Source organism: Pristis pectinata, chromosome 5 (assembly GCF_009764475.1).
Source record: "Pristis pectinata isolate sPriPec2 chromosome 5, sPriPec2.1.pri, whole genome shotgun sequence".
NCBI classification, from domain to species: Eukaryota; Metazoa; Chordata; class Chondrichthyes; order Rhinopristiformes; family Pristidae; genus Pristis; species Pristis pectinata.
In genome coordinates, this window is record NC_067409.1 from 60,315,236 (window position 1) to 60,340,114 (window position 24,879).

Consider the following 24,879-nt stretch of genomic DNA (forward strand, 5'->3'; position numbering starts at 1 on the left):
CTACTAGATAAAGACATTATTTTAAACAAAGGTGCAACCATAAAGCAATGGGCATGAATTACTATGTTTCCAAACAGACTTTTGTCACATTTAGTTCTGTGTGCAATTGGTTTTTAAATGAAAATGTCCTTAATTGGATAGTAAAAGCATTTCCCATTAACACTTCCTGCAACACGGAGAAAAAAATAATTGGATTAAATTAAATTGTCGGAAATTGAGATTAATTTTTCATCTTTAGTTATGTAATGTCATTTCCAAAGGCACTTTTGAGGTGCATTAAAAAAGTGAAGGCTCTTCTGTAGTGATTAGTAAAAGTACATTTTTTTCCCTAAAAGTTTAAAGGTCATCCAGGTATTTATCCTTCATTTAATTTTTAAAAAATGAGTTATTTAGGATAGTACGTCCGTGTGGATTCATGAAAGTAACAGAAGTCACCAAACAGAATAAATTGTTTTTGGGTCATCATGTTTGGCGCAGAAGTTGATGACAAAATTTGTCCAAGTTTAATGGTGCATTCTGTTATTAATATGTAAATCTTCCAGCAATGGAGAGATACTCTATATCTCTTCTGTGAATAGCCAGGTTGCTAATCTGTGACAATTTAGTTACCTTTCTAGGCTACAAGTTAATTGGCATTGTGCTAAAATTATCACCACATTTTTAAAAGGTTACTTGGAGAGGAAAGGATATACCATGAACTGTGATTTAGCACACAACCACATATTAGTTATTCCACACAGTCCTCTTTACAGAGTCACAACTTCTAATCCAAATTATTCAATGAATATGATGACGTGCAACATGGGGATCGAGGGGTGGGGAATATTGGAGCGGTGGTTGATTTTAGGATGGTATTGTGTTGGGGGAAAGGATGGCCAATTGTTCTTTCTGTCAGTGGAGTTGTGTGGAGTCAGCTTTCCACATTTCTGTGAAAAGAGCATGTGATTTTGGGTGCAGGGTTGAAACTTGAAAAAATGGCAGATTGGAGATGCAGGAGACTTCTTTGCTCCAGATTCCAGCATCTGTGGAGGGAAATGGACAGTTTACGATTCAGGTCGAGATGCTTCATCTGGACTGCAACAAGCAACAAGTTGTTGGGAACCTGGATCCAAGTGTCATCTTCAACATTCTGCATAAAATGGTGTTTGAATTCAGCTTCCCAACAACCTGTCATTTTCCTACTTTCAACCTTGCAACCAAAATCGTGCATTCTTTGTCATTAATGTTGGAAACTCTGAATTAGATTTTAAAGTCAAACACTGTCAAATATTATTCTTTGAGGTACTTACACTATCAGATTACTTCAATATCAGGAAAAATTAATTCATCGGATTTTTCCAGGACCATGACACTTTCAAGGTGACAAAATCTTCAGCTTTGTTTCATTAAACTTCCTGGTTTTTAATTACAAGTAGGAGAGAGCTATAGAATAAAAGTTGTTCTCTTAGATGGTTCTCATCAATTTTATCAGCCTTCATTTCCTTTCCCACAAAAGTTACTTGCTAGCATTATACTTAACCAAATGAAATTACTGTCTGGGCAAATTATCATAACTTCATGAGCAATTACTAGCAACTTCACAAAAATTGCATTCTAGTAGAGCCAGTACATGGAATCATTCAAATCTAACACCAGCATGAGTGGATGTACTGATTATAAAGAATTACTATTGGATTAAGCAAAAAGACAGACAATGTTTTTGGAAATTGAGAGATTATGAACTTTAGAACAAAAAAAATGAAAAGCTAGATTTGAGCAAGGGTCTATGTATATCATTAAAATGTCATGAATAGTTCCTTAAAAAAAGTAATCCATTAGTCTAACGAAATACTAACCTGAAAACACTGAGTTGCAACGTATTAGAAGTTATGTTACCTCAAAGGCACATGACATGCCTGCAGTTTAACAATCCAAATCACTTGAGAACCACTCATAAATTACTGTATATTACTGTAAAAAATTGGTTCAAATGCTAAGATTTAAAAGGCTATGTTTTATTCAGATTTTTTTTATTTAATGTGCAGGAGATCATGACCAGTGTTCTTGTGTTTGACAACATAATTTGCTCCAAATGATTTTACACCAGTTACTGGACTTTAAAACTCAATACAAGTCTAGGTTTTATATTCAACTAAATGTTGATTTTAAAATATCCAGTCCTCTACAAATTAAATTTGAACTTATTATTAAAACAACTTACTAATGGGGATGTTTTCTCGGGATTCATGTGTCGTAAAGCTTCTGGGAGACCATTCTTAGGAACGCCAATCTTTATTTTTGGCATTAGCAGATGCATCCATGCTTCAAATTATCATTGAAACTCTGAGAAATCAGATTACAACAAACCAAAACAGCAGAGTGATACATGTAAATTAATGTTATGCTGGAGACAAGTAAACTTCATGGCTCTCTGCTGTTTTTGAAGCTTTTCCAAATCAAGACATTGGTGCAAAAGCATTGATTTATATACATCTAAGGCTTAAACAATATGCAGTTGCCTTTGGCTCTTGCCATGAGCTTTGTAACCTTGTACTAAATTCCTTTCTGTTCTGTAACCATTGTCCGAAACTGAAGAAAGACACTTCACAACCTTGGCATTTCATCTGAAGCCCTGTTCAAATATCACCTATTTTCACCTTTGCAACATAGATCCATTCTTCAAGTACATCATGGTGCATCTGTATCTCCATACCATTCACATATTTTGGTCTGCAACCTTACCATTACATAAGAAAGGCAAGACTTCTTTTGCCCTTCTCAACCAATCACCTGATAACTCTGCTGTAACCTGGGAAGGACCAGTAGCTATGTTCCTGAAAACTGTTCGTAACCTGAACAATTTGCAAATTGGGAATGTGGCTCTGTTGAGTTCCCACATGGCTGAAGATGCCTGCAGAGGTTGGTTGTCCATAGGAATAGATTGTTTGGAGAAGCATTTTAAATCTTGTTTTGCCATTCTTAATAATAAAGCTGATTTTACTGCAGATATCGTTTTAAATACTATTTACTGTTTTAAAAAGGACACTGCTGCTGGCCCAAACGGTGTGTCTGCAGATAGAATTCGCAAAATGGACATGAATGTGTCAACTAGAATGTATTCTTCTTGGGTTCGATGTGGCAAAATTCTAGCTGGTGTCAAGAACAGTTGCCTGCAGCCCTGCAGCAGCCAGCAAATTCATCCCACCGGTCTCCCAAATGCTCGTTCACATGTACGGGCTGTACACAAGTTTGGCATTCATAAACTGTAGAGGACCTGTAATGACAAAACCCACCCTTGTCTTTGTCACCTACAACCTTGACTATTCCAATAATCTATCACACTCCAATTTTTCACTCTAAGGCTCTCAGAAACAGCTGTGATTATAGGTCCAATTTCAGGCAACAGCTTTACAGGAATAGGTTGGAATTTTTAAATTCTATTGCACTGGAAATTTTTTAAATAATTACCAGATTGTTATTAAAAGCTATCTGTTCTTCAGAGAAAGATATCTGCCATTCCAGCCAGTATGTGACCCCAGCCCCCCCCCCCCCCCCCCCCCCCACAACATGGTTGATACTGAATCCCCAAGAAAGACACTCGGTTGTATCATAATTGCTGCATTGAAACAGATAAAAATATGCAGCATACCTTAGCTTTGGAAGAGGATATGTTGCCCTCAGTCCTCCTTACTAACATCAGAGAACTGATTTCCAAGCTGGGAGAACTGTCTCCTAGCCTAGTCAAGCAACAGATATACTCATACCCATGGAATCATACCTTACGGACAAAATGACAGACTTCATCACAATCCTTTGATATATTTGTTCCAATTTCAGAATGGTAGAAACAACTACCACATAATCATTATAGAGACAAAGTCACATCTTCACACGCAGGACACCCTCCATTGTGTGCCATGAGATCACAATTGTGTTGCATGGGTTGAACTCAGAAAAATTTGACAGCTTAAAACTGGGCATCCGTAAGATGCTGTGGACCAGCAACAGGAATATACAGTACATCACCACAATCTATAACCTCATGGCTGACAGTGCTCTTAAGTGGCACTTGCTATCTAATATCAACTCACCAATGTTTTGCTGGGACCACTTGGCTCCAGACCTCATCACAGCCTTAGGCTAAACTTGGACCATAGAGTTGAATTCTGAGGTGAAGTTACAGAGATGACACCTGATATTAAGGCATTTGACCAAATGTGGCATCAAGGAGCTGTGACAAAAGTTAAAGTCAATGGGTAAGAAGCAGAAAACATCCCCAATGATACACAGGAAACCAGTGTCTTTGTTGGAGGTCAATCATCCCAGCATCAGAACAATGTCCTAAGCTCAACCATCTTCAGCTGCTTTATCAATGACCATCCTACTATTTTGAGAAGTTAGGATTTATGCAAATGAAAGTAAGCATGTGCAATAATCAGCATCTACTCAAAATGAAGTAATTAGACATCTGCATACAGCAAGACCTGGACAATATCCAGGCATGGGCAGATAAATTACAAATAGCATTGTACTTTAAAAGTGCCAAAGATCATCTCCAAAAAGAGCCCAAATCGTTAGTCTATGGTATTACCATTGCCGGGTCATTATTGACCAGAAACTCATAATTATAGAGGCCACAAGAGCAAGTCTGAGGCTGGGTATCCTGTCGTGAACAAGTCGCCCTAAATCTTTTACGTTATCTACAAGGCAAGAGTGTGACAGAATACTCTCAACAAGCATCAATGAATGCAGCATAGAACACTCAAGCAGCTGGAAACCATCAGTACAAATCAGCCTGCTTGATTGGCACTTAATCCACCAAGCTAAACATTCATTGCGTCCACCAACAGTGCCTAGAGACTACAATGAGTACTACCCACAAAATGCATTGTGATTATTTGCCCAAGCTTCCTCAACAGCACTTCACAAATCTGTGCCCTATACTATCAAGGACAAAGGTAGCTGGTGACCGAAACACCAGCACCTGTAGGTTGCCACCACCCCCCCCCCCCCCCCCCCCCAGTAAGGTTGTACGCCATCCAAACTCGGAAATATATCAACGTCCTTTCATTGTTGCTGGGTCACAATCCTGCATTTCCCTACCCACCAGCATCATGGGCTCCCTTAACCAAAACAACTGCAGAGGTCGAAGAAAGTGAGTTGCTACCATCTTCTCAAGGACAATTAGGGATGGACAAAGCACCCACATCCTGAAAAATGAATCAATAAAAATAAAATTTCAGTATCATCACTGATGTTTCTTGATATTTCGCAATGTTGGAACATTTTTCCATGATTAACTAAACCTAAAAGTCCAAGTGTGTAACTAGAAAGCAACTGTTCATGCATTGTATAGTGGGATGTGTGTTCTCTGTAACTTAAACTGGCAATATATGTGATATATTCACCTCTTGTAAATCAAGAACAAACTGAAGTACATCAAAAAATGTTTTTTCAGATAGCAAATCAAGAACTTAGTGACGCAGAACCTGATGTCACAAGGTTTAGTTTTGCAAGGAGGCCTGGGAACATATTAGCTACACAGGAATTAAGACAACCACACAGCAATGCGGCTGACTGGTAATGAAGTGTGCCTCCTAGAACGTAGCAGCCTGGTGGTTCTGCTACTGGTTTGTTAACTTGGGTCACAAGTTCACATGCCATCACTGCAAGTTGCATTGCACTTCAAATTTAAATTACAGCTCTCAGATCCATCACAAAGTTATCTGTTGTGAGCAAGACTTTATGCTAAATCTGAGACTTATGACAAGGAGCTAAGAAAATACAGGCTATTACATTTTGTTCTTTTTGATCTGGTTTCCAGTCTCCGTGTTTCTCCTTAAACTCTTTAAATAAAATCTGGCCTGACAGTCACAGACCAGCCACTACTTATCTATTAACGAGAATGCTTTTTGTTTAGAAGATTTCATCTGAATTAAAGCCAATAATTTCCACTCTCCATGTCAAACACTTCTTCATTTTCTCATTGACCTATGTGTAAAAGGGCTTCTGGAGATGTGTTAGCTATGAATTGCTTTTAACTGGAAGAGCTCCTCTCATGGAAACAGCAACATATTTTGGCAAATTGATTCAAAGAAATAATCTAGAGCATTTTATATTAAATTACTGTGGCACTTTCTGTAATAAATAATACTTAACACAAAAATCATTAATGAATATCTTTGCTAGTGATTATGAACATTCAGCAGCAATCATAGGGTACCCAATAATAAAAGTTTCCTGGAAGGAGTAAGAAATGCTGCTAAAACATGCCCCAACACAAACCTAGAGCGCATTTCAGTTTAAACCCTTCTTATTACTCTGATTCCGATTACCCTCTCAAGGTGAGCCAGACAGAAACGCTGTAAGGTCCAGACATGTTGACCACACCTGTTTTGCAGTGAGCAATTCTGATCTCCACAGCTTGAAAGATATGTTGGGCTTCTACCTGTCAAAATGAAACTAGTGTCCAAGGTTTAAATTAAAAGAAGACACAACCTATGCTTGTGTTCCTGGAATTTAGAAGGTCAAGTGAAGTTTAAGATTTAAAGGTGAATGAAACAATGGAGAACTAGAAGCCATTTCTGCTGGTGAGGAATAGAGCAGCAATCAGAGCCATGATTTTTAAGAGTAAATGTGGAAACCACTTCAATACTCAAAAGCTGATGGAAGTTAGGGATCTTTTACAAATAGAAGTTGATGTCAGCCAAGTGTCAATTTTAATGGAGATTAAAAAAAACTGTAGAAAATCTAAACTAAAACAGAAACTGCTGGAACAGCTCAGCAGGTATGGCAGTATCAGTGGAAAGGGAAACATAGTTAACATTTCTAGGTCAAAGACCTTTCATCAGAAGTATTAATTTAAAAGTGAAATTGGTGGTTGTTATTAAGTGATATGATAGGATGATTTCCTGGAATGGTAGAACAAGTGGCAGCTTTCAGCTTGGAGTTAGAATTGAATTGGCATACCTTCAAAATATTATGGTAGGCATTTGGATTTTTTTTAATTTATTCACTTTTCAGGATCAAGGAAAGTCATTGATGAAGCAGCTGAAGATGGTTAAGCCCAGATTGTCTTGAGGATATTCAGCGATATGCTGGTAGATATTTTATTAGGGAGGCAAGTTACAGGGAGAACACAGTCTACAAAGAGGTATAGGTAGGTTAAGTGAGTGAGCAAAATTGTAGCAGGTGAATGTAACATGAGGAAATAAGGTAACACGGGGAAATAAGAAGAGAAGCATTTTGTTTAAATGGGGGGGGGGGGGGTGTTAAAGAATAGTGCTGAATAAAGAAATCCAGAAGTTTTTATATATGAAACATAGAAAGCTTTAAAGCAGTTAGAACAAGTAATTAGAAAGAAAACTGAAATGTTTGCCTTTCTAGCAAGACAGATGGATAACAATAGTAATGAAGTGTTATTACAACTTTACAGGTCTTTGGCGAGGATGTGTATAAGTGTTGTCTTATAGGAATAGTTGGATACATTGGGCCTACATTCATTGGAATTTAGGAGAATGAAAGATGATCTTTTTTGAAACACAGATGCTGAAGGAGGTTTCTGGGGGACATAGTTTGAGAATAAGGGGTCGCCTGTTTAAGACTTAAGACGAAGAGGAATTTCTTCTCTGCAGGACATGAATCTTCTGTACCCAAGAAATCTGTCATTGATCATATTCAGAGCAGAGATGGACAAACTCTTTTGGACGATGGCATAGTTGAGGGTTACAGGGGAAAAGGAAGTGTATTTGTGCCCATAATCAGATGTGGCCAGGTTCTTTTTGAATGGCAGAGGATGCTTGGCCTATTTCTACCCCCATTTGTTTTTGTGTCACTTATAAAATGAGGACATTCTGGTAAGGTCAGCATTTCTTGCTCTTCCCTCGTTACCCCTAAGAAAGTTGTAGTGAGCCATCTACATGTACTACAGCAGTCCATCTTGTGGCAGATTTGGGTTTGTTTCTATCCAGCAGAATTTCTGTCATGTGACCTGATATATGATCAGAAAAAAGCAACATTGTTCAATCAAAAGTGTGAAAGACTTAAGAACTAAGTATATAGAGAATTTAAACACCTGATAATCAACTCTGCTTTCCCTTCACCCATGTGGTCCTTTCATTACTTATGAAAAGACTAATGACATGATTATCAAGCAAATATTCACAACAAAGTGTAGGCTCAGTTAGAAATAAATTCAGATAAAGCATTTGTGTATTGTTTCATCATAACAGTTTAAATAAAAGCTTCTCCTGTGTGATTGGGCCTAAATTATAATTACACTGCAGACAACAATATTTCAGTAGTAGTCCCATTCTGATACATTTTCAACCTTTCCACTGACACCAAAACCTATTATTGCAGGTACCTGTGCTTTATAGATTATTTGTATCCAGTGCTCCCACTTGGAAACTACTGGCAAGGTTATGAGTTGTAGCATAGGGGTATAATGTTTAAGCCCTGGCAATTAACCACTGGAACTACAGAATTGTGAAATTACCCATGTAGGATATTCACGTAAATTCTATTCACTATCTTCCAAATGTTTAGAACATTTAAGCCTGAGGTAGTACAACTTTATACTATGAGCTATACTATGAGCTATTTGCATTTTAAATGGTTAAATGCAAAATTTAGGTTCCTTCGGGCAGCACTTATAGTGACTGCACTGCCATTTTCTCCTGGTTTAAACTATTTGAAGCATGTACTATATTAAATTTGCTCAGTTGGCTATGCTTAACAGTTATTTGGTTAAAGGAGCTTTTGCATTGGTTCTTGGGATCCCTGAATTTTGCTTTGGAAATTATGTGAAAAACTGAGACTTTATAATTCTGGGATTCAAATTTAAGGGAATATTAAAAATCATATGCAACAACAATTCTATGCAGTGACTTGCAGAGAGACTTTACCACAAGTTTACCATACCGATCTTAGCTTTAATAGTCCTTTCCTTCCCATAAAAGGTGTTTTTGATAAAAACAATGATTGTCTTTTTTCTAAATGATGACAATAATTAGAAATATTTTGTGTAGAGAGGACTTCAGCCTGCTGTGTCCAAGCTATTCCCTTCCCATTTATCTGCCATATTTCGGTCACCATGCCATAGTGACAACAAACAATCTGCTGGAGGAACTCAGCGGGTCATGCAGCATGTGTGGAAGGAAAGGAATTGTTGATGTTTCGGGTTGAAACCCTGTATATCAGGGTCCCGATGCGGGGTTTTGACCTAAAATATCGACAGTTCCTCCCCCACCCCACCCCAGATGCCTCTTGACCCACTGAGTTCCTCCAGCAAATTGTTTGTTGCTTCAAATTCCAGCATCTGCAGTCTCTTGTGTCTTTCTCATGATGCCATAGTGACAGATGGCTCTTATGGTTTAAGGGTTGTCCTTGATGGCTTCTCATTCTAGTTTCCTGAAAGTGCTGGAAAGAGGTTATGGTGGTGATGCATTGCCAGATTAGTCAACCAAGAGGCCTAACAAACAACTTGTACTCCTAAATCTCACAAAAGTAGGTGTGGAATTTAAATTCAGTTAATAAAGTAGTCTGGAATTTAAAACTTGTCCTAGTAACAATTACCATGAAACTACAAGATTGGGGTAAAAAGCAATCTGACTTACTCAATTTCCTTTAGAGGAAATCTATTGTTCTTATCCGAGCTGAACTTTTATGATTCCTCATTCATTAGTGTAGTGGACCTCTGAAATGACCTAGCAAACCAGTTTAATCATAATCACTAGATTAAAAGAGCTCGAGCATATAACAAGATGGACCACCCCACATCAACCAAGGCACCAAATTCAGACTCAGCAAATTCGCTCCCAGCCTGGTGGTCAACTTTACTAAGTCCTCTGAGTGAACATCTGGGGACTGGTGTCTAAGTTGGGAACTAAAAAGTTAAGCATCTGGACTCTCTTGGTGGCGCTAGATGGAGTAGGTCGCATCTTGGCACTGCTCCACTCACTTTTTAATTTTTTGTACACCACCCCCTAATAAGACTTTTATAATACTTTTATAAGATTGATTTGTGCAGCTGAAAGCAAGGGTAATGGAGACCCTCAACTTACTTTGGAAGCTATTTCTAAACTCCTGGATAAAAAACTTGATCAGAAATTTTCCACTTTGGAAACACTGTTAAAGGAGATTGAAGACAGACAAACAACACTTAAACAGGAAAATGTTAAACAACAGCAACTAATTGCTGAACTGGATGAAGAGAGATCGTAGACTGAGCTTACTGGAAAAGGATTTAACTGTGACCACCCAAATACTGGAACAGCAAAGACAGAAGATTATTGATTTAGAAAGCCGCAGTCAGAGGAACAATTTGAGGATTATTGGCCTTTGCGAAGATGCTGAAACTGGTAATCCTATTGAATTCTTTTCCAAACTTTTGATGGATGTGTTTGGCTCTCAAGTTTTCTCTGTACGTCCCATACTTGATCGTGCTCACCGAGCGTTAAGACGAAAACCCCTGGCAGAGCAAAAATCACGGCCAGTAATATTGAGATTCCACTATGTGAGTACTAAAGGGCATTTGATTCGAATTGCTTGTCGTCAAGGAATGATCCAATATAAAGATTGGAAGTTTCGTCTGGTTGAAGATTACAGCCCAGAAGTTATGAAAGAGAGACTGCGTTATAAACCAATTACGTCGCAACTTTATCAAGGGAACTATCAATCTGCATTGCTGTTCCCAGATCGCTTGAGGATTGTACTCCCCGAAAAATCACGCAAATGGTTTAATTCTGTGAATGAAGCTGAAGAATTTCTCAAAGATTAACTTTTGACTTCAGATGGTTAATAAGTGTGCTATACTTTGATTTTTATACCTATTTGGTCTACAAGGTAATAATTAACTTACAGATTTGAACGTTTTTAAGTCCGGAGATCTTCTTCTGCCCTTTGTTAACACTTTCATGTTTGGTTCTGGAACATGAATACTTATCATGTCTCTATTTTACAATTCTTTTTTTCCCTTATATTATTCTACTTTAATATTTTTAATTGTTTATTTTTGTAATAATTAAGAATCTGACTGGGTGACTGCTTTTTTTCTTTTGTAATAATGGTAAGATTGTATTTTTTAAATGTCGACTGTCAGTATTTTTGACTGTGTAGAATTTTCTCAGCAAGCCTGTTTATAATTTCGAAATGTAGTTTTGGGTACTTGTATATTCATGTTTTAACTACCAGTGGTGTTTTGCATTCCTTTTAACTTAGAGGTTTGCCACCAAAAGAGGTGGGGTTAAGGGATTTAATGAGTAGCATTCTGGCTATCTATTGGCCAGTTTTTGGGCTTTTGTGGGTGGGGGTGGGGCTGTTTTTAGTTTAGTTTTTTTTCTTCTGGACTGATTTAGAACTACAAAATATGCCTGAATTGTCGTCATATTCGGCTCCTCTTTGAACTCTTTTTCCTCTTCCTATTAATGAGTCTCCTGTGCAGTAAGGTTAACCCTTTACACGCGATATGTTTTAGTCTATTAAAGTGGATAATATAATTAATTTTGTTTCATGGAATACGAATGGTTTAAATAATCAATTAAGCGGAAGAAGATCTTTAAAGTTTTTCATAGACTGAACACTCAGATTATTGTTGCTCAGGAGACTCATATTAGGAGAGAGAATAGTCAGTGCTTCTTTAGATTTTGGAAGGGGCAACAGTTTCATTCTAACTCAAAAGCAAAGGTGAAAGGAGTCTCTATTTTTATAAACTCCTCGATTTCATTTGCTCATGATGAAACAATCTCAGACCCGAATAGTAGATTTTTATTAATTACTGGCCTACTTCATAACAAAAAAGTTGTTATGGTTAATGTTTATGCACCTAATGTTGACCATCCCGAGTTCTTTAAACATATATTTGCATCTTTTCCTAATTTAAATGAATATACGTTGATTATGGGTGGAGATTTCAATTGTTATTTAAACCCTTCAATGGATAGATCTGTGTCGAATCAAGTACTTCCAAACAAATCCGCTGTCTTTATTAATTCCTTTTTAGTTGATTCCGGAATTTTAGAACTTTGGAGATTTCTACACCCATATGATAAAGAGTTTTCATTCTTTTCTCATGTCTATCACAACTACTCTAAAATTGATTACTTTTTTTTTATCGATTCTCAATTAGCTCCATTTGTTATTGACTGTAAGTATGATGCAATTGCCATTTCTGATCATGCGCCATTGAAACTATCAATCAAATTAGTGGACGTATCCTCTGGTGCCAGACAATGGTGATTTAATTCTTCTTTACTTCAGGATTTAGACTTTGTTCATTTTATTAAAGAACAGATTTCCTTTTTCTTCTCAACTAGTTCTACGGAAGAAATTTCCAGTGGGATATTATGGGATACCTTTAAAATTTATATCTGTAGTCAAATTATTTCATACTCTGCTGGATTGAAAAAATGAACTAATAATGAACTACGCATACTGGTTGAAAAGATTAAAGAAATTGATAAAAAATACTCTGATGCTCCTAATTTGGAACTTTATAAAAAGAGAACTGAACTTCAATTGCAAAACTGTTTATTATTAACATCTCCAATTGAAAATCAACTACTCAAAACTAAGAGTCAGTTTTATATACATGGTGATAAATCTGGTAAATTATTGGCCAACCAACTGAAAGCTGCTTCGACTAAATGTTAGATTATTAAAGTTCGTAAACGAGATGGTAATTACATGGTGGATCATGATCAAATTAATAAATCTTTTCAAGAATTTTATACTTCTTTATATCAATCAGAATTTCCTGAGGATTCTACATTAATGCATGAATTTTTAAGGAATTTGAAGATTCCAAAATTATCACTTAATTAACGTTTAATATTAGATGCATCCATTTCAGAGGAAGAAATAAAGAAAGCAATTTCTTCAATGAATTTGGGTAAAACACCTGGTCCCGATGGGTATACAGTTGAATTTTTTAAATCCTTTTCTGATCTTCTCTCTCCCTGGTTAGGTAAAATTTTTAAGGATGCCCTATCAACAGATAAATTACCACGATCCTTTTATGAAGCAACTATCTCTTTAATTCTTAAAAAGGATAAAGATCCTACTGAACGTGCATATTACAGACCTATTTCTTTATTGAATGTGGACTCCAAAATTTTTTCCAAAATATTGTCTTCTAGACTGGAAAAGGTACTTGCACAAATTATTTCTGATGACCAGACAGGATTTATTAAAAATCGCTATTTGCATTTTAATATTATGAGGTTAATGAATATTGTATATACCCCTTCATCTACAATTCCAGAATGTGTTATCTCGCTAGATGCCGAGAAGGCGTTTAATGGAGTCGAATGGGAATATTTATTCAACACGCCTGTGAAATTTAATTTTAGCTGAAATTTTATATCCGCAATTAAATTGATATACCATACACCTTTGGCTTCAATACTTACTAATAATCAGAGATCCCCCTTTCTCAGGCTTTTTTGAAGCCCTAGACAGGGCTGCCCTTTAAGTCCTTTATTACTTGATATTGCCTGGGAACCCTTGGCAATTGCCTTTTGGGACTCTTCTAACATATTTGGTATCACTTGTGGAACGAGGACTCATAAGTTATCACTATATGCAGATGACCTGTTACTTTATATCTCTAACCCTGAGAAATCCATCCCTGCAGTATTATCACTGCTTGCTCAGTTTAGTGTTTTCTCTGGTTATAGATTAAATCTTAATAAGAGTAAGCTTTTCTCATTAAATATATGCAAGTCCCAATTTATAGGCAATTACCATTTAGATTAGTGACTGAATATTTTACTTATTTGGGTGTTAAAATTACCAAGAAGCACAAGGACTTATTCAGAGTTAATTTTTTACCCTTAATCGATTATGTTAAACAATTGTTTACTAAATGGTCCCCATTGTCTCTATCATTGATTGGTCAAATTAATGCGGTTAAGATGAATATTTTACCAAAATTTGTGTGTTTATTTCAGGCAGTTCCAACCTTCATCTCGAAATCCTTTTTTGATACCATCAATTCTAAAATTCTTTCATATATATGGCAGAATAAAAACCCAAGGTTAAGTAAGAAATATTTACAAAAATTAAAAAAGGATGGCGGCATGGCTTTGCTGAACTTTAGATTTTACTATTGGGCAATTAATATTAGATATTTAATTTTTTGGACACAAGATTTAGATATAATTCAATGTCCCCGATGGGTATATCTTGAGTATGCGTCTGTGCAAGGATTTTCATTAGCTTCTATTTTAAGAGCCTCACTCCCTTCTGCACTTACTAAATTGAGTAAACAAATGATTAACCCAACAACTAAACATACAATACGAATATGGTTTCAATTTCATAAATTTTTTCAATTGAATAAATTCATTTTATCAAGTCCTATCCAATCCAATTTTTTCTTTCAGTCATCCAGAATTGAATTAGCTTTTTCTTTATGGAAAATGAAGGGAATAACATGTTTTCGTGATCTATTCATTGATAACTGTTTTTTGTCTTTTGAATAGTTGTCTAATAAATACAATTTGCCTAGATCACATTTTTTTTGATATTTACAGATTAGAAATTATTTTAAAGTTATTTTACCTACTTTTGCAATACCACATTAAATTGAAATTACAGAAAAAAATTTAGGTTTTAATCCTTATCAGAAGGGCTTGATAGCAATAATTTATGATCTGATCATGAAATAATGTCTGGAGACACTTGATAAAATTAAGAATGAATGGGAGAGAGAACTCCAGATACTTTTACCTAAAGAGACATAGAAGAAAATTCTCCAATTATTTAATACATCTTCAATGTGTGCTGAACATTCTTTGATACAGTTTAAGGTGGTTCACAGGACCCATATGTCTGACAAGTTAGCCCGTTTTTATCACCATATAAATCCTATATGTGACAGATGTAATTCGGAGGTGGCTTCCCTGACACATATGTTTTGGTCCTGCCCTCTTTTGGAAAAATATTGGAAGGACATCTTTAATATTATTTCATCTGTATTGAATATTGATTTATAACTTCATCCTATTACTGCAATTTTTGGGTTACCAATGATGGATTCTGGCCATTTATCCACTTCAGCTTGTCGTATGATTGCATTTGTTACATTAATGGCCAAGAGATCCATTCTATTTAAATGGAAGGATCCTGTACCTCCTACCACATCAGGAGTGGTACTGTTGATCCTTTGCTTAAATTTGAGGAAGTTTGGAGTCCATTTATTCAGTATTTCCATATGATATAAGCAGAACTTTGTCGAATCCCTTTCAATAACCTTTGAATATAGAGGAGCGGAGCTAACAACATAATAATGATTTTTTTTAAACCGAAGAAATAACAGTCCAGCATTTTTTTTTGAAGTTTTTGGTTTGCTTTTGTTTATTTTTTTTTTAATTTGGGCGTTCTCTTTTCATATAATTAAATTTCTTTTCAAATTCTTTTGTATCATGCTCACTTAGTAAAGCGATTGGGAGGTTCAGATTATATATTTTACTCCCTGTGAGTGTATATGTCAATTGTTATTATTGTTATCCCAATCTCTTCGCACCATGTGTATAATCACTATTGTTATGTATATTAATTTGAAATTTAATAAAAAGATTGAAAAAGAAAGAAAAGTTAAGCATCAACCTGACATCATCACAGAAACTGGTTTCACAGGCAGCTATCAGACTCCATCGCTAGTTGGACAGACACACCAAAGGTTGTGGAACAGAGGGGTGCAGGCAGGAGGAATTAACTCTGGGAATCCTAAACATTGATTCCAGATCCCATGGTGTCTCATGACATCAGATCAAATATGGTCAAGGAAACCTTCTCCTGATTACTACCTACCACTTCCTACCTACTTCCCCAATAGCTGATGAATCAGCGCTTCTCTATTGGTGAACCATTTGGAAGCAGCACTGAAAGCAGCAAGGATGTAGAATGTACATCAGATGGAGGACATCACTGTCCATCACAAAGCGTGCATGGTAACACTTCTACTGACTGAGTAGGGCAACTCCTGAAAGACATTGCTACTAAACTAGGGCTGTGAGCAGGTGGTGAGCAATCCAAAGTGCCTACTACAGATGCATCTGTCAAATGACAGCATTGGTAGAAGTGACCACTGTACACTCCTTGTGGAGACAAAGTCATGTCTTCAAATCAAGTTCACTCTCTATTACTTTATTCCTTTTTTATTCCTCAATATTCCTTTTTTTGCACTTATTTTTGTAATTTATAGATTTATGTCTTGCACTGTACTGCTGCCACAAAACAATAAATTTCATGTCATATGTTAGTGATAATAAATCTGATTCTGATTCTCCATATATTGTATAGCACTCCAATTATTCAACTTTGGATAAACTCAACAGATTGGCAGCTAAAACTGCCCTATCAACCAGCAGCAGCAACAACAAAGTATTCCGTCACAATCTGTCAGTGTATGACCTGGCAAATCACTCACCATCAATTACTACCAAGTCCAGGGATCAACTCTGGTTCAACAAGGAAAGGAGAAGGGCATACCAGGATTAGCACCAGACTTAGAAAGAGGTGCCAACCTGGCAAAGCTACGACTGGGACTCTGTGTGTGCGCTAAATACTAAAAGCAGCATATAATAGATAAAGCTAAATAATCCTCTAACTGATGGATCTGATCAAAGCTCTGCAGTCCTACCACATCCAGTGAACCGTTTAACAGCTCACAAGAATCATTTCCAAGAACTATCCTGTCCACAATGATTCTGCAGCCCAGCACGTCACTAGCAGATGCAAAGCTAGAGCACTTCACTACCACCTTCAGCTAGAAGTGCCAGGTGGATGACCCATCCTCCCGAGATCCCACCATCACAGACACCTGTTCTCACCCAGTTGGGTTCATTTTATATCATATCATGAAACAGCTAAGAGCACTGGATACAGTGAAAGTATGGGGGCAGACAACATCCTGGTGCAGTAGTGAAGATCTGTGCTACAGAATGAGCCATACTTCCAGCTAAGTTAGGTGGTAGTGATCAACCGTAATCAGAAATTCAACCAGACAACCATGGCTAAATTAAAGGTGGCTAAAAAACCGAGAAGTTCAACAACTTCTAGTGCTCCCGCCATCCTTAGACTTTGTGGGAGGCTAAAGAAGAAATTTTAGAGGCCCTTGCGGAGATATTTGCTTCATTGTTAGCCACTGGTGAAGTTCCCGAAGACTGGAAGGTGGCTAATGTTGATCTATTGTTTTAGAAGGGTAGCAAGGACAAGCCAGGGAACTACAGGCTGGTCAGCCTGACATCAGTAGTGGGGAAGTCACTGGAGGGAATTGTGAGGGACAGGATCTACCAGCATTTGGATAGACAGTGTCTGATTGGGAGGAGTCAGCATGGCTTTGTGCGTGGGAAGTCATACTTGAAGAACCTTTTAGAATTTTTTGAAGAGGTAATCAAAAAGGTAGATGAGGATCAGGCAGTGGATGTGGTCTATTTGGACTTCAGCAAGGCCTTTGGCAAGATCCCACATGGTAGGCTGGTTTGGAAGGTTAGGTTCCATGGTATCCAGGGAGTTAAGTGGATTCAAAATTGGCTCAGAGGTAGGGTGGTGGTTGAAGGTTGTTTCACGTAATAGAGGCCGATGACTAGTGGTGTGCCACAGGAATTCTTGAGACCCTTGTTATTCATTATTTATATAAATGATTTAGATGCCAATACACAAGGCTTGATCAGTAATTTTGTGGATGACATGAAATTTAGGAAGTGTTGTTGATAGTGAAGAACGTTAGGGAAGTGTGCTGAGAAGTGGCAAATAGATTTCAGTACAGGTAAGTATGAGGTAATGCATTATGGAAAGTCAAACCAGTGTAGGACTTATGAATAGTACAGCACTAGGAAATGTAGTGAGACAGAGGAACCTAGGAGTACAAGTGCACAGTTCGTTGAAAGCAGCATGACAGGATGGTGGAAAAGGTGTTTAGCGCCCTGGCTTTCATCAGTCAGGGCATTGAGTATAGGAGTTAGGACATTATGTTGCCGTTGTATAAGTCGTTGGTGAGGCTGCATTTGCAGTACTGTGTACAGTTTTGATTATCCTGTTATAGGAAAGACATGGTTAAACTGGACAGAGTGCAGAAAAGATTTACGAGGATGTTGCCAGGACGAGTGGGCCTGAGTTATAGGGAGAAGTTGGTCAGGCTAGGTCTTTATTCCTTGGAACATAGGAGAATGAGGAGCGACCTTATAGAAATGTCTAAAATTATGAGAGGCATAGATAAGGTGGATGGTAACAGTCCTTTCCCCAGGGTAGAGGAGTCCAAAACTAAGGGGCATAGATTTGGGGTGAGAGGGGAAAGATTTAAAAGGGGCCTGAGGGGCAACTTTTTCACACAGAGGGTAGCGCGTATATGGAACAAGCTGCCAGAGGAAGCAGTTGAGACAGGTACAATAGTGTCATTTAAGAAGCATTTGGATAGGTAAATTGAGGGGCATGGGGCCGAAGGCAGGAAATTGGGACCAGCTAGGTGGACAACGTGGTCAACATGGACTGGTTGGGCTGAAGGGCCCGTATCTGTACTGTATTGCTCTATGACTACAAATTCATTAATGAAGCAGTCCACTTGATTTCACCCCATTCAACACCCTAACCATTTATTCTCCCCACAACTGATGTAGTGTGACAGCAGAGTGTACCATCTGCAAAGTGCACTGCAGTTTCTCACCAAGTCTACTCCAATAGCATTCCCAAACTTGTAACACCTATCATCAAGGGCAAGAGTAGCAGGTACATGAAACACCACCATTTTATGGGTTTCTCTCCATATCACATACTATTGTGACTGGGAAATATATCCAAAAATATTTCTTGTTACAAATTAAATCTAATAGTTTTCCACAGAAACTCTATCCATAAGGAATCCCCATTTTCAATTAAGGAGGAACTTGAAGAAACAAAATAATACCATTTGGATAGAGTAGAAAACAGATCCAGGGATAGAGTATGCAATAGAGCACATTTGAGCTCGTTCCTCTCTAGATTATGGCCAGTTTATATCAAATTACCTGTCTCTTACACCATATACTCAAACAATTTAGTTAGTAATTCTCTCTCCCTCTCCCTCTCTGGTTTAAAAGTTCCAGTTGGAGGGCATTTAAAGTTTAAAGTTTGTCCTTTTGTTAACTTGAAGCAAGTATTTTAACTACTTACTGTCAGCATATGTTCTGTTTATTTTGTGAAAATTTTGCAGAATTGGGTTGACTAACTGCAGTCTTTTTTCCAGATAATTCTGATACTGTTTGTATTAAAGTAGGAGATTATCAAGAGCATACTTTTTGTTGAACTTTGTTCAGAAAGCAACATTAACTGGAAGAAACTTTTCACCAGAAATTTTCTATTTAAACAGAGCATGAATCCCTCCATGGCAAAATAGATCCAATAGTCATTTTCTAACTATTCTCAGCCAAGCTGAAGTAGGGTGGTGATCCTTTACTTTGGATTCTTGAGTGTAGATCCAGTCAAGCAAGGATATTTAACTATTCTGTGGAGATACTGAACCCAGTCTTGTGGCGGCTAAAGAAAAGGACATAATAGGCTAAGCATTTAGCAACCACGTGAATCATCTGTTATTGCAAAACAAAGTGTTGCCCAGTGCTGCCTACCTCCAAGGAATCCTGCCTGAACTATCAATAAGTTATTACTTCATGGATTTTTCAGTCTATCAATCTGCCTCCTGATTGGCTGATCATAAGGATTTGGAAACTTCTGTCAGATAGTTAGATGGATTTTAATTAATGCAATCTTGTCCCCAAAAGTGAAGGCATCAAAGTAAATTGAGGACTGTGGGTACATTTATGAAGTGGTAAGTTTAACATTATAAATTTACCCACTGCCTTGATTTCTCAAAATAATTCAGAAATATGCATAAGGACTGAAGAGGGAGGGAAAAATGACAAATTGTATGGGAATAGAGCTTGCGTTTATAATACATCTTTCAGAGTGTCATAAAATGCTTGCAACAACAGATCCCACCAACTGAAGATGATAATTAACTAATTATGGAGTTAGTGAACCCAGTCTCAATAAGAGCTAAGGATGAGAATAGAAAAGAGTAAAGTAGATAATTCAAGGCAATGCACATCTTGAATTGCAGTCACTGTGTCGTGCAACTAAACCTGTCAACTTTCACGGAGCCAGGTCTCACAGGAAGATAGTGAATCACCAGATTATCTGAATTTGATGGTATTAGTTGAAGGATGGACAAGCACTTCCCTGTATAATAGCTTGACATTTATTTTTGGAGTATTCCAACAGGGAAGAAAAGCAATCCTGTCTGTGCTGGCTCTCTGCCAGGGAAAGCTAAAACCAACATCATATCCTGCTGTGTTCCATGGTCTTGTATCTTATATCCATGAAGGATGGAATGATCATCTGTTCCTATGACAAAACATTCCAACACAACATAACACTTCCCCTTAATCCCTCGTCTCACTCTTTTAAATGACCATTTTTAATTAACAATCCCTCTTCATTGACTCTTAATGAACAGAAATAGCCTTTAATCATCCAAAATGTATTGAATCTCTTCTGAAGCATTGTGATCCAGCTAAAGCAATTCATAAACTTTGAACATTTTTCTTAATTTTGCTTCCCATGTCTGTCATCAGGCTACCATATCCAATAGCAGTCTATAATATCACACAGTTTATCAAGAGGAATTTGTTTTTGCTCTTACAAAAAAAAACCGCCAAATGCAATCTCTGGCTTGCTTATTGTTTATCTGCATTTACATTTCATGCAATTACATAATTGAATCACTAGATCTTCAATCCATACACAAACATTTTTGCTCTTCCAAAGCATATCTCCTTATAGTTTTCTACATAAAATTGAATCTGTTATCTATCTGCCCATTCCATTATCTGAGCATTTAGATGAAGTCTTAGTTTTGCATCACACTTGTAAAATTAGGTCTTCAATGTATTTTCTACATATTATACAAACCATCCCACAAGATTTTGTTTTCGAGTCCGGAATTGCAACTTTCTAAGTGAACAATAGCTAACTTCTTGAAAGACATTTTCTAAAAAAGTACTAGTACCAGGCAAAAAAATTTGCATCCAAAAGCACTTTTTGAGATCAATGTTTTTCAGCCCTTTTTAGTTACAGAAATAAGCATTTGCTCCAGGTGTATTTTAATAAAACAGTTTAGTATCACAGTGTTGATGAATTCCATGCTTAAGCCAATCTTTTAGTCAGCACTATGTAATATCTTAAAAACTACTTCTAGTATAAATGAAGTCTCATTTTAAATGCCATGCGTAATGATGATACTGATATAACTAATCCCACCTGACTAAATTACTTTCAAAACTTGTATAAAATTAATAATTCACTTGCAACTTTTCTGAAGCATTTGGATCACATTTTCAAGAAATCCCTCACCTTTCATATCATACCAAATGTAACGAGAGGTGCAGTAGTATAGCGGTTAGTGTAATGCACCAGTGACCCGGGTTCAATTCCCACCGCCATCTGTAAGGAGTTCGTACGTTCGCCCCGTGTGCATGGGTTTCCTCCGGGTGCTCCAATTTCCTCCCACATTCCAAAGACATACAGGTTAGGAAGTTGTGGGCATGCTATGTTGGCGCCAGAAGCATAGCGAGACTTTCGGGCTGCCCCCAGAACACTCAAAAGGAAAAATATGCATTTCACCGTGTGTTTCGATGTACATGTGACTAATAAAGATATCTTATTTTTTCCCAGAGTACTCAGAAAGTGGAAAGCAGATTAAGTAGCCTTTGTATTAGTTGCATTACATTGTATTAATTGTAATGTCACAACAATTAATTGTTGGCTCATTACTGATTCAATCCATTGGAAATTTAAACTGAAAGGCAGGAAAAGAGTAAATGTTATTATAGAGCTATGCCTAATATATGGTGCACACATTGTTTAAAAAGATTCCTTTTAGATTTTTAAGGAATAGTTTGGCATTAAATTTTGCTACTTTTTTCACCTATTTGGAGATAAGTATTCAGGATGAAATCAGTGATCTGATCCGTTGTGTTAACCCTTTACCTCAATATAACAGATAAGATACCGTGATAAGTGAAACAAAGGTTAATAAAATGAATTTCTACTGGAAATCTTCCTGCTAATTCTTCAGTGAAATTAACATCTACAAGTAGTTTCCCTTGCTAAGTGTTTGCATGTGTGTGTGCAAATAGCTACCACATTTTGTAATTACAGTGAGTCCAAGCTTTCTTTCACAGAGCCATTATTAAGAAGGGGCTTTCCACATGCAATCATATTTCTTCCCTTATGAAAACCAATAAAGATGTACAATAGAGGGCACAGTTGTAAGATGTATAAAGCCCTAGGGGGTGCATTCTTCTGACAGCTGCTTCACAATTCTTAACAAAGCAAATGTCAAAAGTTGTCGAGGCTGTCATATGAAAATGATCCATGTAGCCATGGTCTCCTTTTCCCTGCATAATAAACCACCGTCTGCTTTGCAGTTGCAGTGTCAAAATCTGCAATCTATTATAAATATTTTATATCTGTCTATAAAAGCAATTGGTACCAAGCTTAACTGTTCACAGTCTCATGTTTATTACTGGGCCGATGTCTTTCATAAAGCAGGTTACCACATGCCAACACATCTTTTAAGAGACCACCATCATCCGTTAGTATTGACACCCAGTATAAGCTGCCATTGGATAATGTGGAAGTCACTCATTTACTGACGTACAGTGGACTTTCCACACATCTTTCATTGAAAGGAGTATAGCTATCACAAAAAGAAGTACAATGCAGAGGGATTTTTCTTTCATTAGATGTTTCTGTGTGAGGCCACAGTATTCCGGTTTTAGACTACCTCTGTGCTATACTTTAAATATTGAAAATGTACAACAGATCAGCCAGCACCTTGACCAAAATACAGATTGTCATCACAGGACCATCTTATTTTCCAGCATCCTCCCAGGTTGTATATTTTGAACTTGATCCTTGAATTTTGAATCTCCTATATTTGTCTCACTGTTAGACCATATATATTTCCTAATATCCAATACAACTATTTATTGAATCCTTAAAAAGAAAAGTTAGTAACCAAAACCATTTTGAAATTTGTTAAAAGTTGGTTGCCGCTGGGGTCATATTTACAGCCACTTTCTCAAAAGGGAATGCAGTTCTACCTATTGAACTTTGGGCACAGGATACAGATCATTGCTAAGGAACGTACTGACACTAATTCATTTAAACTATTGGCTTACTGTGGCTGTGCAAAGACTGGCAGGCAGAACCCCTTAGGTAAGGGCTATGGAAGATCACCAGCATGCTGCTGTCTGACATGATTTTGTTTTTCTCCTATTTTAGACTTGACCGAATTTCAGATAAAATATGGTGCTACTAGTAATGGGAAAATTGACAGACTTGTCAGGAAGCTTTGGGGGAGAGTGCATAAAATGCAACACAGAGGCATAAAATGTCTGTGAAATAAGATGTATAGTCAGTTCAACTGACTGAAGTAACTGACTACAGAATAGAAGAACATATTGTGCCACTGCAACAACTTGGTGCTATTAATTTTGAGGTAGTTCATACTTCTGTAAACTTTATTTCCAACATATTAAATACTGTTTCAAATCAACTGTAAGTAAATGTCAGTGGTGCTTTGTAGCAAGGAAATGATCTTTTGATTATATTGTGACAAATAGCAAGAGAGAAATTGAGAAGGTTCCTCGTGATGCAAGCATAATGTGTTAGATCAATATATTGTATTTAGAGATACGAATGATATCCAAGTATTACAGCACTAAAATAATGAAAATGGATTGAATACAGATAGTGTTTTAAAAGTGAAAAAAGGGGTTATATCAGAAGTTGCTAAGCAGCATTATTACCATTGTCTGGGATTAATGATGAAATAAGAATGATTCATCTTAAAAGTCAACATCTGTTTCACAGGAAGATGAAGAGGAGCTGGAGGATGAAGAAGAAGAAGGGGAAGAAGAAAATGACTTCACCCCAGTAAATGAATGAGGACCGAATGACTTCAGCATAGAGAACAAAAAACTGCTAAATGCCTCAACTTCAGATCAACCCTTAGAAAGTCATTTGTCTGCTTTGTCCTTCATTACATCTGTCACCAACTGTCAAGTTGTCAATTAGTTCCTTGTCTGTAAACCTGTTAATAAATACCTCCATAACTTTTTTTTAAAATGTTGTGTGTGTATGTGTATATATACAGATAATACTTTATTCACACATTTCCATTTTAGCCTTTGTCTATCTGTACTTGTAAATCAATCTCAAATTCAAGTAGGTGAATATTTGGTTGCTTAGATACCTCGTTTTATAAAGAAAGACCAAATTATGTGCTGTAACAGAATTAAAAAATCATTAAAGAAATTAAAACAATTAATGCAGTGGATTTTCAGAAGGACCCGTGACCTATTCTGTGCTCATAAATGTTCAGTACATTCATTGCTTTTGAGAACTTATTGCACCTGATGTTTTGGCAGGAGATAACTCAGTCCGACGTCCATGTGAAATTTTAATTTTAAATTTGTACGATGCTGACAAATTCAATACAATCATAGGTTCAGATTAAAGCTGCATCATTAGAATGACATTAAAAAATTTGTTGCCATTGGATCCAAACTTCAAAACTACACTGAAAGTGCAGTAATGTTCCATTAGAAACCACATCCCACCAGTAGCAAATAGTATAAATTGGGTGCCAAGCCTGCATGCCAAGCCAGTGAGTTAGGCTGTTGTCTACCCTTGAAATTACCTCTTCCCTCTAGCTGGTACCCAAATGCAGTCATCCAATAAGAAGCCAGGTCCCTGCTGTGGGTGAAGCCCAGTGCAACAAAGTCCCTTTCTTATCAAAGGCCCAGCTCCCAAAATTTCCTTGACAAACATACACAAATCTTTGTCCAGTGAAATTTG

At 37.0% G+C, this 24,879-nt stretch overlaps 1 protein-coding gene across 2 annotated transcripts in view; it reads left to right on the forward strand.

The window, feature by feature from the left end:
• Positions 1 to 24,411, forward strand: part of phf14 (PHD finger protein 14) — a 173,550-nt gene extending 149,139 nt beyond the window's left edge. For both annotated transcript variants that reach the window (XM_052015568.1, XM_052015567.1), the window contains one exon: positions 23,893 to 24,411. Coding sequence is in view for 1 of the 2 variants with exons in the window: in XM_052015567.1 (XP_051871527.1) it covers positions 23,893 to 23,967 (75 nt within the window). In the remaining variant the exon portion in view is untranslated. The remainder of the gene's footprint in view (positions 1 to 23,892) is intronic.
• Positions 24,412 to 24,879: the final 468 nt, after the last annotated feature.